General features: G+C 39.8%; 1 protein-coding gene across 4 annotated transcripts; it reads right to left on the bottom strand.

The window, feature by feature from the left end:
- Positions 1-3,911: 3,911 nt before the first annotated feature.
- On the bottom strand, positions 3,912-15,811 carry apeh (acylaminoacyl-peptide hydrolase). 4 transcript variants are annotated; one of them, XM_078949556.1, is made up of 22 exons: positions 15,583-15,811; positions 14,824-14,959; positions 14,015-14,090; positions 13,862-13,937; positions 13,669-13,772; positions 13,462-13,596; positions 13,209-13,300; positions 12,529-12,566; positions 12,319-12,440; positions 12,197-12,257; positions 11,254-11,348; positions 11,089-11,140; positions 10,750-10,842; positions 10,160-10,263; positions 9,073-9,205; positions 8,913-8,996; positions 8,743-8,823; positions 7,790-7,878; positions 7,472-7,665; positions 7,259-7,361; positions 6,950-7,056; positions 3,912-4,160 (listed from the first exon to the last, which is right to left on the bottom strand). In XM_078949556.1, exons 1-22 carry the CDS (start codon positions 15,698-15,700, stop codon positions 4,061-4,063), a joined length of 2,193 nt encoding a protein of 730 aa, XP_078805682.1. In that variant the 5' UTR covers positions 15,701-15,811; the 3' UTR covers positions 3,912-4,060. The 4 variants fall into 4 exon arrangements, with proteins under 4 accessions (XP_078805682.1, XP_020560156.1, XP_078805683.1 ...); XM_020704497.3 differs by having other exon boundaries at positions 10,750-10,923; XM_078949557.1 differs by lacking the exon at positions 10,750-10,842 and having other exon boundaries at positions 7,259-7,349.
- Between the last annotated feature and the right edge of the window lie 1,432 nt (positions 15,812-17,243).

Here is a 17,243-nt window from a genome sequence, read left to right on the forward strand (position 1 = left end):
TAAAAACAAAACAAAAAAAAAGAAAAGAAAAAGAAAATACACAAATAGGTTTGTTTACAGAACTATGCTTAGCTTTACTGCTCATGGGGGTCCTTGTGCATGACAGTCTGGTAAGGTTGGGTTTATTGTCAAAATTCTATTGGTCATATATGCAAGACAAATAACTTTCAAATGTGTGAACATCTTCTTAAAAACATTTAGTATACATTTTAAAGAACCGGTCAAATCGTCTTTTGATCTATTTTCAAATCGTTTCCAGTGGTCTTTTAAGTATGATTAAGCTGTTAAAGCCTAAATAGAAAAACTGACGTTTTCTAGGCCACAGTTTCTGTAGAGCTGCGGGAGTTTATTAAAAATTCACCTCTGAGTTGCAGGGAGGACTCTTGGCACAGAGTAAGCCCCTTCTCTTCCAATCCTCCATCTGTTTACATGCTCTCCCAATAGCTTACAGCCCCTTACAACATCAACCTAGCATTACCGGTGTACCAAATTATTATTACAACATTGGCGCTATCCAGTACAGTTTTGAGCCAGACTCCAGCTCAGACGAGGAAAACAAAGACGTACATGGATCCCTTTTGTCTACAAATGAATGCATCAGAATGGAGCGGAGCAGGGAGCTTGAGGTCTGCTGCAGTACGTAACGTCTACATCAAAAATATGATCTTTTTCAAACTGCTTTTTTTTCATCTGCTCCTGATTCACTACTATTTGAATAAAGATAAACTCGGAAATGCGATTTAAAGCCTAATTTTCTTGATATATGCCGTACATCATTAGGGCATGAGCTATGTTTAACATGTTAAAAACACTACTTTCATTGGAAAGGGTTTATATGTATATTGAACAAGCAGGTCTGTAATTAAATCTTTCAATTAACTGCTAAAAGGTAAGACTGGTCTCTTACTGGGCAGCAACAGTTTGGAGACACAAATAAGACTAATTTTTACTTGGAATCGCACGGAAATTAAAACAAAATCCTAATTAAATTACAGCTTGAATCCCCCTGATACAGTAAAGGGACAAACGTCTTCTGTGATGTGTTAGTTTTCAAAACAGAGCGCAGGAGGGCAGTCCTCAAAAGACTAATCTAGAAAAATAAAAAGGAGGAAAAGGCGACAACACAAGGGGCACAGGCATAACAACAGGTTATAAAGTAGAGTTCTTTGTGTTGAAACAACCTTTAACAAACAGTGCATCAAAGGAAATACAATAACCTGCTGCTTCCTTTCACTAAAAGCCTGTTTTAATAAGCCTGTGAATGAACGGTGTGCACACGTGCACACATGCTTCTTCATGGTAAAAGCAAGAAGACAAAGACAACTGGGTTTAATAGCAGGAAGAGGGTTCAGTGGTGAGGGGTACAACAAAAATATCGAGGTCTAAAGAGGCTAAAGGCCACGTTTTATTGAATCGTGTGCATTGAAAGCAATGAAAAGACCATTTTACATACCTACTCCCCCATGGAGAGACACGTCTCAGCTCTCAGTCAATATTTCAAAGTGAAGGCTCAAGGGCTTGTGGTCACATTTAATGTAAAAAGATACCTATGTTACCATTCAGGATTAGATGGGTTTTTTTATCTTCAAGACCAAAACTTTAGTCGTGTTCTTTGTAAAAGAAAGAGTTTACACAGCACATTTATCATAAAGCAAACTGGGCCACAATTTCCTCACTAAAAGGAGTTTCTGGTACATTCTAGCAAAGGGTTATTTCAACTCAACTTTAAGGTTAAAGCATTTCATTAAAGAAGGAAGTCATGTCACTTTTTTCAGAGGCGCTGAAAGTCATATTCTGTTACTTTTGGACCAGACTAACAGAGCTCTTTATTCCTAGGCTACAAGACTTTCCAGTCTTTTCTGGAAATGAGACAGTACCTTCCAGCTAACTACAAAAAAGAGTATTTATTTAGTGTGCTGATTCTTGATGTTTAGAGTATCTACTTTCATGTAAGCACTCAATCGAATTCTTTTCTCTTTCTGTTAATCCCATCTGCGGCCAAACGTCCACGTTTGTTGGTGGGAAATGTGGTGATCCAGTAAAGATGTACTACCAACAACTGGACTCTGTTTGGCTAATCTCCTTCCTGTCCAGCTCTGCTCTGCTATGTTCTGCTTACTCAGGCTTTCTCTGCAGCTGGCTGGAGAGGGAAGCACCAGAACAAACACCACCAAAGGGTTCTTTGTTCAGCCGCGTCAGAAAATGCAGCCATCCTCTTTTTTTTTCTTTTTTCTCCCATTGTCCGATCACCTCCCACATATACCGAGCTTGCGATCAAGTCTTCTCCCCCCGCCTCTGTGCGCTAACAATGCTTCATCTCTGTTCCCCAGCCCACATGCTGGGATACCACAGAGGGGTGCCGCAAACCTCTCTCCCTCCATCTTCCTTTATCCCCCCCCTTCATCATTACCAAAACCTTCATCCTTCCCTGCATCCTTCTCCCAAATGGGTGACCTCATCCAACACCCACATTACAGTGACTTCACCACCTGGCAGCTGCAGTCAAGGCCGCAGAGCAGGGTGTTGGCGGAGAGGACAATTAATGCCGCCACAGTGTCTGGGGACAAGGGCGCGAGATATCCAGGCAACATCAGCCACCTCATTGATTCATCTCAGCCTTTATGGGTTTTATTTGTCACTGGTAGCCGATGAAAAACACCATTTGTCTTGTCTGGGAAATTAAAGTGATGCAACTGTTCAAGGCCACCATTGCGTCCGAACAAGGCCACCAATGTGGTGACAAACACTCGTCTCAGTGTGTCGAAGTCTTATCATTGTGGAGTAAAGCTCTGGGATTTTAGATACAGAAAGAGGAGCTTCTCTGATTTAAACACTTTTGTTTAAACTGTGAGAAGGGACTCTTTTCTCTAGTGTCATCAGGATTAATTCTAAGTCAATTATCATTACAGGAAATGCCCACTTTTAACAGTAAACTTTCTCAAATAAATCCTTTTGTACTGTAATGCAAATCTAGCTCTAGATAATGTCATCCTGTATTATTTATAACCCAACTTTTTTTGTAAAAGAAAAGAAAATAAATGTTGTGCCTGATAAGCAGGAAAGTGACACTTCTGAACTGCCGTCTCAAACAAGTATTTATATTTTTTTTATCTCCACCATTTAGGACATTATAGTCAGATCAGACACAACAGACGCTACAACCCCAGTATTTCAGGCCCATATGTCTATTCTTTCAAAAAAGAAGGGAACATTTTGTTTTTTTGTGCTTCAACTTCTTAGTCTCATAAAAAGAGTTTTTACCTCTGCAGCAGTTCATACATGCTTTAGGCCAAATTTACTAAAGCATTCTTGGTTAGGGGCTCCTCCTCCTTTCTTACTTTACCAGAAAAACATCAGACTGAGACATTAGACTAAGGGTTTCATGGATATATTATGCTAACTTTCATTCGAAGTGAAATTTATTTCTCCATTTGGAATTTGAGCAGCTGAGATAATTTGAAAGCGCAACAAATGTGAACAAAGACTGACATCTGCTGGACATTTGGACCAATCACATCTATTGCTTTACTGTTGTGCAAAACCAGTTCTATTTCACCCCACCTGACCACCGAAGGTGGTGGTCTAAGCACTGAAGAATCCTTCTTGCATATGGCTAGTTCAAGAATTTACTGACAAGAAAGTCACCTGAGACCTCCCACCGACCCACTTGAGGCTATAATGTCATGTGGAACCGGGAGCACAGTCCCAAACTCTTCTCCCGAGAATGCAAGGAACCCGAGGGGCCGGGAACTCTAGTGGTCACCCAAGGTTCATGGAACGTAGTTACATGTAACTTTCAGCATTTGTTTGATTCCGTCAAGTGGAGAACTTGGCTTTAGGTTGGCTTTTAAATAATCTATTATATGACACTTAATGGCATGTAATAGATAAAATATCATTACAAAAAGCAGTTTTATTAGATTTTGAGATACTTTATCTTTTATTTTTCAACAATTGTTTTTGTCAAAATGTTTGCACATTTCCATAAATAAAGTAGCACAGTTGAAAGGCAGTGGCAAGTGGAAGAAACTATGAACCACTCTTTTGGCCTTGTTTGTGCTCATAGATGCTGCTGAAGCCAAAGAGCAGTGTTGACGAAGCAGTCAGCTTGTGTGTCCACCCTGGACAGAGAATGACCGTCTTCTGGAAACCATAACAATCTAGAAAGAGCAAAAAATACACAAACAAATCACACAATAAGTATGATTACATTTGATTTGGTAAAGTTTCTTTTTGTTACTTGATTAGATTAGATTACATTAGATTTAGATTAGATTCTATTTGCTTTATTGTCATTGTCCATTGTATGATATTAATGGGTTGAAGCATCACCATTTTAGTGCAAAAAATAACGAAAATCATGAAATATAATATCAAATAAATCAGTATGTAAAATATGTACAAGTGTACAATATAAACTGTAATATAGAATGACCAAATTTGTTTGCAGACATGTCAGATTGGTCAGAGCTCATTCAATTTAAGAAAAATTGTTGGCAAACAAAATGGATTGGAGCTGGTAAATTGCTTTGACTTGCAACCGTAGTCTTCCTCATAGGGTTTTGTGCCCAAAGTGGTGCATTACAATCAGCTTCATGTTTTTGACGAGGCAGACAGAAGTTGTTTACATTAAATTTTGTTTGCTTGATCCTAAAGGTCTTCCTGGTGCCTCCTGTTATCCTAATGTTGTTTTTTGTCCCATTTTTCTTGCATCAAGCATTCATCTTGTCTTTCTGACGAAAACTGAACCACTAGCCGCGGTTACATGTGCAAAATATCTTGATGGGATCAAAGATTGGATTAGAATTCAACATGGGGCGAGGGCGGAGCAGCGCTTCAGACCGGGCGTCCACAGAGCAGCCGGTCGGTTCTGTTTGCGCTCAAAAGCCTTCTCTGGAGCAAAACACCGTCTAGGCATGACGTAAACCAGAGCAGTAGTGACACACGATCGGAATGAACCGTTTACATGCACAACCATCCGATCGACAATCGGAATAACCCACCTATCTTGATCGGAAAGAAATTTTGATCCGAACGAGTCTGATCAGGGCAGACTATTCCGAACGGCGTGTTTTTTACATGACGTGTTTACATTCTGATCAGGCGTTCTTTCCGACTACTTTTGTCCACGTAAACGCAGCTAGTGACATTATATGAGAACTGGACTGAATGACCCCTACCCCCATGGTGTTCCAAACAGGAAGTACCTCCCAGCTCCATGAAGCCAAAATCCCACAGACTTCTCTAGAGCAGTGTTTTTCAACCTTTTTTGAGCCACGGCACACTTTAACCTTGACAAAAATCCCGCGGCACACCAGCATCCAAAAAAAAAAAAAAAATAAGCAGAAATTCATGGTCTCTATTGATCGACAGCCCCCCCCCGCAATCTCACGTGCATTTTGTGATAATTGTGGCCAAAAAAGCAGGACGTTGCGGCTGTTTTTTCTAAGAGATGAAATAAAAGTTAAATTAGAAAATTAGAAAAAACTGTTTGTTTGTCCGTTGAGGTTTCTAGACATTTCACGCGCACTCATTGTGCGCTCGGACACTGGCCCTTTAAGCCAATGCATCATGGGAGATGTAGTGTGAAAACTGCCGAAAAAGGGCAGAAAGACTCGCGTCTGTGAGCTTCATTGTTTTGTTCACGGTCTGACACGGTCTGACACCGGATTCTGTGGAAAGCTACACCGCTAAAGACGAGCTTTAGCTGGTATTTTTGTTGGAACTGAGAGAATTTATGAGCAGAATTAAGAACAAGGAAGTGAAGACTTTAACCACTTCTGATTGGTCAGACTGCTGACATGTGATTAAGCCTTCAACAATGATTGGCGGAGACAGGTAAAGGGGCGGGACTTTTCCGCAAACCGCTATAGCTGCAGGTAAATACCGTCATTCTTATCAAAATGTCTTTAATAGAATCAAATAAACACAAAGAAAAAGTAATTTTAAGATCTTTTATATTCCTCACTACTCAGTGTTTTATCAGGGCCTGTTTGGATGAACAAAGAGCTGATTTCCTGGAGATGGAAAATGTTTTTAGATCAGTGAATGATTAATGAGGGTAATTTCCCACGGCACACTTGACCATCTCCCACGGCACACTAGTGTGCCGCGGCACACTGGTTGAAAAACACTGCTCTAGAGTAATAAACAGCTGTCACTCAATCATTCTATTGGTCAGAATAACCATTCCTAACCATTTTGCACAATATTTCTTTCTTTATTGCAAGTTGTAAACTGCCCTTAACAAACGTTTGTGGTCTCACGTTGAAAAGTTTGATTGACAGATTCTCTTGAGCCCAATTTCAGTGGTAGGGGTGTGGCTTTTGAACAAGCTCACTTCTGATAGGCAAGAGGGGTTGCCATAAAAATGATGACTCAGATCGACTCTGACCAGTCACTACTTACTGAAGATTTCTGACTTCAACACAATGGCGTCCGTTTTGTGAAAAAAATAGCGAGTGAATTGATGTCATTTCATTAAAGCTTGAAGTAAACTATTTTCTATGGGTGACATCACACTCAGTCAGATCGGTTCTCATATACAGTCAATGGTGTGAATCCATTGTTGTCTAATTATAATATGTGGTTTTGTTGCAGTAATTAGTCATGTTTCCATGTTCACTTGATATTAGCAAAGGGTATTATTACCTCATTGTAACTTTCTTTGTCTTTTTGGTGGATTTTGTTTTCTTTTAGGTTCTTTGGACGTTGTCATTTGTTATTAGCCCATATTGCATACTGGCTGAGTTCTCTTCCTGTCTGTCCTTGTCTTTGATAATGCCTGTCTATTCTAAAACTGATGATGTGTTTCGCTCTGACGACCATAAAAAATATTGATCAGTTGTGTGCAATTTCTTTATACTGTTGTTTTTATTTTGCTGTCATGATAGAGCTTCATCTCTGACATATTTGTCTCCCAAATATTGCATTTGATGCTGTGTTGTACCTGACAGGTGAAGCTCTGGTCTTCAGCACTTTGTAAAGCTCCAGCCCCTGATGAGGAGACACTCGCCTGTCTTTGCCCCCCAGCATCAGCAGGACCGCTGCCTTGATCTGCACACCACAACACTACATTAAGGACCATGTTTGTTGGCCAGAATGCTTTATATTTGTACATTTAGGTACATCAGTAAGAAAATGTTGACCCTTTTTATAAAAACCTTTAACAGATTTTAAAAAAATCCTGAAATGGCTAAAAGAACAAACATCATATCCACTTAAAGCTTAGTTTAAAAGCAGTGTGCGTGAGCCTGACCTGAACTGCATGAGTGATGGGGGATTTCTGCAACAAAGCAGCCAGGACCTCAGCAGTGGGAACGCTGTCATAGGAGAACTGAAAGCCTGCACTGGTGTAGCGCCTCGACGTGACAACATAAAAGGATTCACATGAGGTGAGCATGAGCTATTCAATATAACTAAGCTGGAGTGTGATGCATGGAATTAGCTGCCGTGTCTGCGTTTCCCTCACCAGTCCACTATATCACTGGTTCCCAGTAACGTGGCCGCGTTAATGACGGGGTTCCTGGCTGCACACGCTTTGTAGAAGTCCGGGTACTGACCAACCAAATGGCAACACAGGAAACCACCATGAGAACCGCCAATCACAGCAACCCGCTTGGGGTCGAGGGTCTCATCGCTCCACAGCGCAGCAAGAACACCTCGCTTTGAGAAAACATGAAGATCATGAAGAACATCTGCTCCCTCAGCTCCTCACAGACCAATGAATGATACATTTTATCATTACAGAAAATAAATGCCTCACAGTTGTTTCTGAATTTGTTGGTACCTGCACATCCTTTACGTCCTGAGAGCCAATATTACCGATCAGGGACAGAATGCTGTCCTGACCAAACCCTGTGGATCCTCGATAATTCACTGCAGGGAGGCAGGAATGGGAAAAAAAACATTAAAAAAGACAAAATAATCTAAAGCTTCACATTTATGTAAAAAATCTCATGAGACTTCATATTTTATAAATAGGACAAACTAATTTAAGCAGATATTTCAAATGAACAGTCCTGCTGAAGGTCAAGGTTTATCTGACAGAAATATGGGGACAGAAAATACCACAAGATGTTCAAGGCTGGGTCATGAAAAAAAAAACTTTTTAAGTTTTCGGTTTGTTCTATTAGCAAATATTATTCATTATACAAGTTTATTATTTTATTTTGAGATAATTTGTTTTGTTTGGCTTATTATTAGGGTAAAAAGTATGGGACCCAAATCCAAATGAGTTTTGAGAGAAAACCAGAGTTTAAAAAAAATGTAGAAAATGTAAAAATAGTTTTAAATTAAATTCGAAGGAAATATTTAATTGGGGAAAAAATGTATTACTTTGCAAGAGATTTTAAACTGAAAGTAAAGAGGGAGAGCAACAAAAAAATAAAAATACAAAACAGCAGTCTACCAATATTTCTTTCAATTTTTAAAGGTGGAAGTTTGAAAAAAAAATTAATTTGCAATTTTATTTTTCAAATTTTCAAAATTTCCTTCAAGTTTACAATGTGTGCTTTCAAGTTTAAAGCTGTTTTAAATCCTTCACATGTTCTCACAATCTGGATTTTCATTCACTTTAAACTGATCCTAATTTGTCCTCATAAAAACCTGAATTACTTTTTTTACTGGATCCAAAAATTCTCAGACTGAAGAGTTTGTGGCGTTTTGCACAAAAATGGTAAAAACTTACTTTCAACATGACGCGTCATTTTTGTAACAGACTTGTGCAGAAATGTGTCTTACCCATGAGCACAGCACAGCCCAGTTTAACCAGCCCAGCTGTGGTGCTGTTCCACTCTGCAGGGAACTGTGAGTGGGGGCCACCTGGAGGAGCATACAGTACAAAAATGAACTACATGAACTATAGTTTGGCACATTTTCATACCTTTTCTATTAAAAAAGAGAACACAAACCATGGATGAAGACAACCAGGGGTATTCTGCTGTCACAAAACGGACGTGAAGGTTTAACCAGGACAGAACCAAAGTCCAGACCAGCTGGATGAGATAAGGACAGATTGGTAAAATATGGAGAAGAATCTAAAACTCAGTGCAGCAGAAACGAAAAGCTCACGATATTGCGTGTTGTCTTCTTCTGGAGGGGGTTTAATATCTAGACTGGTCCAGCTGAAGTCAAAGGTCATGGCAGGCTGCTGCAGGGTTTGCCAGGTCATAGCCTCACTTTTCTCTGGAAGGAATCCGACCCTCTGTGCAAACATCCAAGCAGCAGACAGAAATGTCTTTACTTGCTTATTTTGCTAGAGAGGCTACGCTAGCCTGTTACCATTATCCAAGATATACGTAGAGAGTGACGCCATATTGGAAAGGTCTGTAAACAATGAGATACTTTTTAGCGGATCCAGCAACATGACCATAAAATGCTTAATTTCCGGGTGGCATTTGCTGAAAAGCCACTGCTGTGGGGGACATGCACCCAGCGGGCTTCGCTCACCGTGACCAAGGAAATACTGGTTAGTTTCTTTTCCTCCACTTAGTAAAATGCTTCAATTCAACAGGTCATTTTCCAAAAAACAAAAACAAAAATTGGTGGTCCAGCCAGAAAACGTGGAAATGGTGCAAAGTCTAATGCTACCATTGACTTTGAATAGACTGCAAGATCAGCCTAAACATTCACTATTCCGACAGTAAACTCACACAAAATTCCCTAAAACGTTTTCTAAAAGTTATTTCCTTTATTAGCTGTCAGTAATAATTTACTTGTGGGAAGTCACATCCTTGTTTTTTCACTTCTGTTTGTGCAATTGTTGCACGCCAGTGAGCCGGGATCTCGACCTATCCAATATGGGGTCAAACTTTGCTTACGCAAAAAAATAGCATAGCGACTCTAGCTTATATAACTCGTTGCTAGATTCCTCCTTTGTTTCCTGAAGCTAAATAAGGATCAATGTGCTATGGTAGTGAAGCCTGCAGATATTCAGTATGTAATTCTTGTCTATTCAGTTATGATGAAATGTCGTGTAAATGTTCCTGTACATTTTTTAATAAAAAAAGTTATTAAATGTGATTAAATTAAATTAATTACTCTCAAAAATGCGTCTTCTTTACTATGCCTTTTTTTGGGCTGCTGCAACTAATGTTTAAAAAGTTACAGTAAATTTCCTAAGAGGGTTTGTGGAAGTGTAGTTAGGAATATCTCCTACCAGAGTTGGGGGGGTGTTAGGACTGGAGCAACAGACCACCATCAGGTCTCTCTGGATGGTCAGCAGCTTCCAACTGCCACAATCTCTAGAAGCAGCAGAGAGATCTGCAGCACATAAACTGATCGTGAAGAACTCAAAGAGGGTACAGAGGACACAACATTAAAAACTGTGAACCTGACATGGAACTATGATGGCTAGACATGTATAATTATCCTTGATGATCCTCTATGAACAGTTTCTATGCAATTTTCGTCCATCTCTCAGCACCGAGACTGCCATGGTAGAAATTGTCTTCAGCAGCTGATTACTATCCAACACTATTCATCTAAACATCTCCATATGATTGGCATCATAACCAAACTCTTACCATCTTAGATTTCAATATTTCTGACCATACTAAGTTCCTTTAACTCAAGAGTTTTCACAATCACAAATATCTTCTATGTGGTGTCCCTCAGGGCTCTGTCCTGGAACACTTACTTTTTATTCTATACTTACTTCTTCTTGGCAATGTCATCAGGAAATATAACATTTTGATTCTTTGCAGATGACATCCTGCTCTATATGGTCAAAAATTAACTGCATCATACCTTCTACATCTGTCTTTTGCTCCTGATGAAGATGAGACAGCGGAGGAGGCAGTGGGGGTGGAGGAAGGAAAGACTCAGAGGCTAGAGAAGGAGCTGGAAAAGGAGGAGGAGGAGGAGGAGGAGGAGGTGGAAAAAGAGGGTAGCGTGGAGCAGGTAAAGTAGAGAGAGGAACAGCTGGAGGAGGAGGAGGAGGTAGAGGAGTATGAGAAGACCAACAAGGAGACGGAGGAGGAGGAAATGTGGGAGAGAGTGGGGTAGGCGGAGGAGGTGGGAAGAACATAGATGGAGATGAAGTAAGTAAAGTTAAGGGAGGAGGTGGAGGAAAAGGTGGGCTCTTACTATCAGAGAGGGACAAGACTTTCTTTGACTTCCTGTCCACAACAAAGAGATCCTGATGAGACACAAATGAGAGAAGCAACAGAATGACATAACTTAGTATAAAAAAGTCATCAGACACCTAAAAAGCCCTGTGGCGAATGTTAAAGTGGAAGCTTGCGATCGTACCTTCCAGTTTCTGCAGGCGCTGCTGAACACCACCCTCTGGCTGTCTGCAGACCAGCAGCAGGGCGAAAGAGTCTCATACACGCCTGCAAACTCACCTGAGATGGATAGAAAAAGCTCTCACAGCCCACATAAAGACAAACTATTTCCCTTTTCTGTAAATTAATGTAGAGATAAGTCATTACTACCGTATTTTTCGGCCTATAAGTCGCTTCTGAGTGTAAGTCAATAACTCCACCAAGCCTGGTGGAGTTATTCAGAAAATACATCATTTGGTGTAATGTTGCACTCACACTGAACACTGAACTCATGTATCAAAATAGTGTCCCCCGCCTGTCTTTTAACGCACGTCAAATTTGCTACTCAAGTCCAAAAATCTGCTCATAAACTTGACGCTCCTGCTGGATGTGGGAGAAGTTATCGTCAACTTTTAAGCCTCATCGCTGCAATGTTTTTCTTCCAAATAAAATTGGTAATCACGACTACATGTCTGGGTTCATGAAATCATTCAGATATTCTCACCATCTACTGGAGGAGCTGCGTCTGAACTATGGACACTCTCAGCACTACCTCTGTCTCTCTGTGACCCAGTTTGACAAATTGCTGCCCCGCATTAGTCGGAGGATGGATAAATAAAAACAAAAATAGTAATTTCTCAATGCAAATAGGAAATGTATCATAAAGTTTAGGAGAAACATGATCACATTCTCTTCCATGTTTGTTTTGGAAGGCGCATCTTCTTCTCCGTTTCTGTAAGTAGCAAATACTGTTTCATACATCTACCGTGCCCTCTAGCAGTTGTTAGTGGGAAAATAATAAATATATGTGGCAATATATATTTTTTAAATCAAATATAAGTTGCTCCTAAGTTTAAGTCGCCTCCCTGGCCAAACAATGCAAAAAAACTTGACTTGCACTTGCATGTACATTAGCAGGTATAACCTACCAGCCTGAGGTCTGTTAAGGACATCAATCAGTGCAGAGGTTTTCCTGCTCTTCAGGTCCAGCTGCAACAACACAAACAGTTAACAGATGAAACACAAAAACCAACACAAAACTACAGCACACCTGCTGTAGGCTGAGGCACTGGTGGTGAGGACCAAACACCCTGCCCTGCAGGAAGATCAGCGTGGAGCCGTCAGGACTCAGCCGAGGGCAGGACACCGACAGGTTTGCCCCTGAAAGACGCTCTGTTTTCAGGGGGGAGAGTGGACAGCACAGAGATCAGACTGGCAGAGATGGAAAGTTTAACAGTGAGGTCACAGGTGAAATTCTCACCACAGCGTCCCTCCATGTCGAGTACAAATAAAGATGAGCTGGAAGAGAGTACAGAGATGAGGAGAGGCAAAAGTCACATGCACATTTGGGGACATTTGACCAACCTTTTAAATTATTCTAAACTTAAAGGCCTTAAGGCTTTAAAAATTACTTCTTTTATTTTGTTGTAAAAACAGTAAAGAAATGTAAAAAAAAAGTATATATCAAGTTTCTAAAATGTCTTTTCTTCCCCAAAAAATAATCATTTTAAATTAAATAAGGTTTTTACAAAAATGTACAATGAAGCATTAAGTTCATTCTGCAAATTAAAGTTTACTACAATAAGAATACTTGGATACAAATGTCCGGGTTTACTTCAGGGAGAAAAATATATATATGTCCTTAGAATTCACAGTTTAGTGTGTCTGTGTCAGTTAACCTCCTGACAACCAGAATTGTCCAAAATTGTACAAAGTTTTTTTTTTAATCCACCAAAAACTACAATTCCAAGAGCCCGACCCCTTCACATTTGGCGTCACTAAAAAAGTTCTAAAAATGTTCTCTGTAGAAACCAAAAGGAGTTATTTCAGTAGTCTGATGTGGTTGGAAGATATTCAGGCTTAGAAAAGTTTACTAGAGGACACATTTGTATTGCTGGCAGTCTTATTGCTGAATAACAATAAATGTTGCATCTTTCTTACCTTCGGTTGGAGCAGAACTTCAGTCCCAATCTGAAGGGTTCATGGTACCAACCAACAAAAAATACTGACTGATAGTCAGGAGCCCACAGAGCCTGGAGATAACACACACAAATACATAAATGCACACGTAAACACACAAACACAGCCTCAAAACTGACAGCTTCACATCATGTTCATGCTTTTGGCTCCAAACTCTTCAATAATTCAAAAAGTTGCCAGCTTCTCTCAAAGTGATGATAAAAAAAATCTTTACCTGTCCGGGTGAGACGTCCTCCGGGACTCCCTGCAACACATCAACAACACCACTGTGCAGATCCACCACACAGACCACTGGGACACTCTTACTGGTCAGAGCCTCCCCCCAGTCTTCACAATACACATTCCTGTCCTGTTTGAATACAAATGGATCAATGTGAGACAAATGACCCAAGGGGAACGCATGCATGTGAGCACTTCATACCTCTCTGCATGCAGACTCTCCACCTGCTGAGGAGTTCCTGCTCTTCTCTGCCACATACAGCAGTTTGTCCTCACATTCAGACCATGACAGAGAGCCAAACTGGGCTGGAAGCACACAAGTGAAGGATTAGCGGTACTTTAACAGAGAAATACGTAGACGCATCTCAGTGAGGAAGAAGCTCGGCTTTACTCACCATCGTCATACACTCTGCCATGAATGTTAAGGGCAGTGAGGTTGAGGCATTTTCTGAGTCCATGGCAATCCCAGATCTAAGCAGCAACAAACACAGACAACAGACTGTTTGACCAACAGGCTTATTTGGGATGCTGGGATACAGCCGCTTTACCTCAAGCAACTGCTGGTTTCCAGACTCTCTTACAATGGCCTTTAAGCCCCGGATAGGAGAAAAGGCCCTTAGTAACCTGCAGTGCAAAAAAATAAAAAATACAAAAATACCCGATTAGAACCATAATAAACACAAGACTGGGCTGGAAGGAAATGGTTTTCATGGAAAAAATCTCTGCGATTCCTGCCATTTTAAAGCAAAATTAAATCTTGAACCTTGCTATAAACAGAAATGTTTAGTAAAATTCCTCCGATAATTGGAAATACTATGTCTTAAAATAAGGCGTGTTTTAGTCAAAAAAAGTTTTTATCTTTTAATTTGGAATATTTATACATATTTCCCTCAAATACATCATATTTTAAGTGCTACAACAGCCAAATTATCCTCATTTCTTTTTTTATAATCATCTTAGAGTAAGAATAGAAATACGCATTTCAAGATAAACCTGTTATAAATACTATAAGGGTCAAATAAAACTTTCCAGTTTCCCTAACTCAAGCAAATCGTTTTCTCAACATCACAAATGAAGCCGGTGCTTCAAAGTATTACGGTGTGTTGAGTAAAAAAAAGGTTTAGTAAAGATTTTGCTCAAAGTATGTTTTCAAGATCAAAATTTCAACAAAATATTCAGGATTTATTGTCTTAAAACAAGTCGTTACATGTAACCGAGAACTTCCTAGTATAGTTGTTTTGTCTTATATCAAGTTTGATAAGATATTTAAACCAAAAACTAGGGGGTCTGCAGGTCGTGACAAACTTTCACTGCAAATTTCTCCAGCATGGGACAAAAAGGTTTTGACAGAACTGACTCTCCAGAGACGGGTGTAAACGGTCCGGGTGGGAGAACGGTTCTGACGGTCTTGTGGTTGTTGGTGTCGGCGATCAGAGTCCACTGCTGCGAGTAATGAAGCCTAGAACCTCGGACCAGATCACTTTGACTCCAGTCTGCATGCAGACACAGACAAAAGGTTGGGTTCATGAAGTATAGCTGTTCACATTATCACAGATGCACACATTTTAAAGAATAGCCCTTGTGCTATCCTAGGCACTTTAACATTGGGAGCGGGGTCATCTAGACCCACTAGACAGTGTGCTAAACCTTTTTTCTTCAATGATTTGTGATCTTCACTGGTGTCCATGGATTACATGAAATCCTCTTCACCTTTATCCACCTTTGTCATGGTAGGGATAATGTCAAGAGACAATGTAAGGATTGGGTCATCTGGACCCCATTGTTTTTTTTCATAAACAAATGAGTTCACTTATAGAACTTTTGAATCTCTGATGTCAGCATTAGACCTAAAAACATTTGGGTTGGAGCAAAAAAAAAACGGATTAATTAATTCATGATACGACACAGATGCAAGAAAAATAAACAAAAACATTTATAAATTCCCTCATTGTTTATAATATAGCTGATATATGTTCTAATAAGTTTGTTTGCCATTATGAGGTGCTGCTTTTCATTGTCATACGCGAGAGATGGTGGAGAAACATGAGAGTTGGGAATGTTTATCCTCTTGCCGTGGGGCATGCTGGGATTGATGCTGTTGGCTCGGTTAGCTCACCTGCTGTCACTGAGTAGACTCGATATTCTGGGAGCTCTTCCACCTTAACATGAGCAGAAACTGGGGTTGGAAAGCCGCTGACCTCCGCGTACACCCCGGCAATTTGTCCGGTCTCCATCCGGGTCTGCCGCTGATCCAAAGCATCTATTTTATCCACTAGAACCGCCGGAAAGTGTCACCACTGCAGCGCCTCCATGTTAAATCCACCGATGGACTATACCACTTTCTCTCGATTTGGAGGGGTGCAACTCACAAAGAGACAACCAGAGGCGCCAGAGTCCAAAAAAGATACAAATTCGCGGAGGCAATATTTTTTTCTCCAGGTATAGACGAATGGACCAAACTCTGAGCTTTTTGGCTATTTTCCAAATCTAAATAAAAATTCAAATGGAAAAAGAAAATTATGGACTTTAAATGGTCTTCTCAATGTGGCTTAAAGGAATATTGGCCATGGTTATAACCAAAGCACATTTTCTCTACCAAATTAACAATTAATTCTATATGTTCAAGTTCTGCTCATTACTGCAATACTTGACTGCTCTCAACATGATCCCAATTTCTAAGTCCTTTATAACATAATTAACACATTACACAAGGAAATTGTTTTTTTACAACGGTTCTAAAAGAAACTGCAGATGTCAAGACTAAAAATACAATTACTATATGATAAACAGTAGTAAGTGTGCAGTGGCTATGAGATTAACCTTTGTAGACCTGCAGTTTGATCCATCCATACTCCAAACCCACTCAATGCCTTTCAGGGCCACAGGGATGCTGGGGCCTATCCCACCAACTGTTGGATAAAGACAGGGCGCATCCCAAACGGTTTGCCAGTCCACCGCAGGACATTAGGGGATAACCAATTGATTATTTTCTAAATTTAGAATTTATAGAGTTGTGAATCTGAGCAATGCAGTTTTAATAACTACGATTTTTTGTCATTTCTAAAATAATTATCAAGATACACAATGTTTCAAGTTTTTAGGATTTATTTCATTTGGAAATAAATTCACTGAAGCACACAAACATGCATCTTTCATCTATATTTGAACTGAAAGTCTAAAAAATTTCATAAATGTGACTTCTGCAGTTCAAGTAATTATAAATGGCATAAAAAGACGAATAACCAAGGTAGTCATTGAATGGCCCTTTATTTGATCCATTTTTTTTCCATCCTCTAGCACCAAAACTACAAGGTTTAGTTAGGATTCAGCAACATCTCATTCACTCTTAACCCCTTGATGGCTGAATTTATGAAAGAAAGTGTCACTTGAGGGTTTGCTTTGAAATAGATACATTTATGTAAATTTGGAAGAGAAGTGGTTTGATATGCATTTACATCAAAAGGCATCAAGGGGTTAACCATGCTGAATTCTATAGTTGGCACTTCTTGGTGTTCAGGTTTTTGTTAAAATCCAATAAAGCTAACGTTACAAGAGGTGTTTGTCTTTTAATATACAGGACGGGGTTTCCATAGAAACAGCATCAAGTGTTTGATAAGCAGCTCCCTCTGATAAGCTGCTGTCCAGGAAGGAAAGTATTAAAAGACAATTTCCATAACTGTGTTCAGAATATCTAAAGCAGATTTTTATGACTATTTCCACCAAAATAAACAGGACAAAAACATATTTTTATCCATTTTTTCATCATTGTCTGTAAAC

This window comes from Oryzias latipes, chromosome 7 (genome assembly GCF_053564925.1).
Source record: "Oryzias latipes strain Hd-rR chromosome 7, Olatipes_Hd-rR_3.1".
NCBI lineage: Eukaryota > Metazoa > Chordata > Actinopteri > Beloniformes > Adrianichthyidae > Oryzias > Oryzias latipes.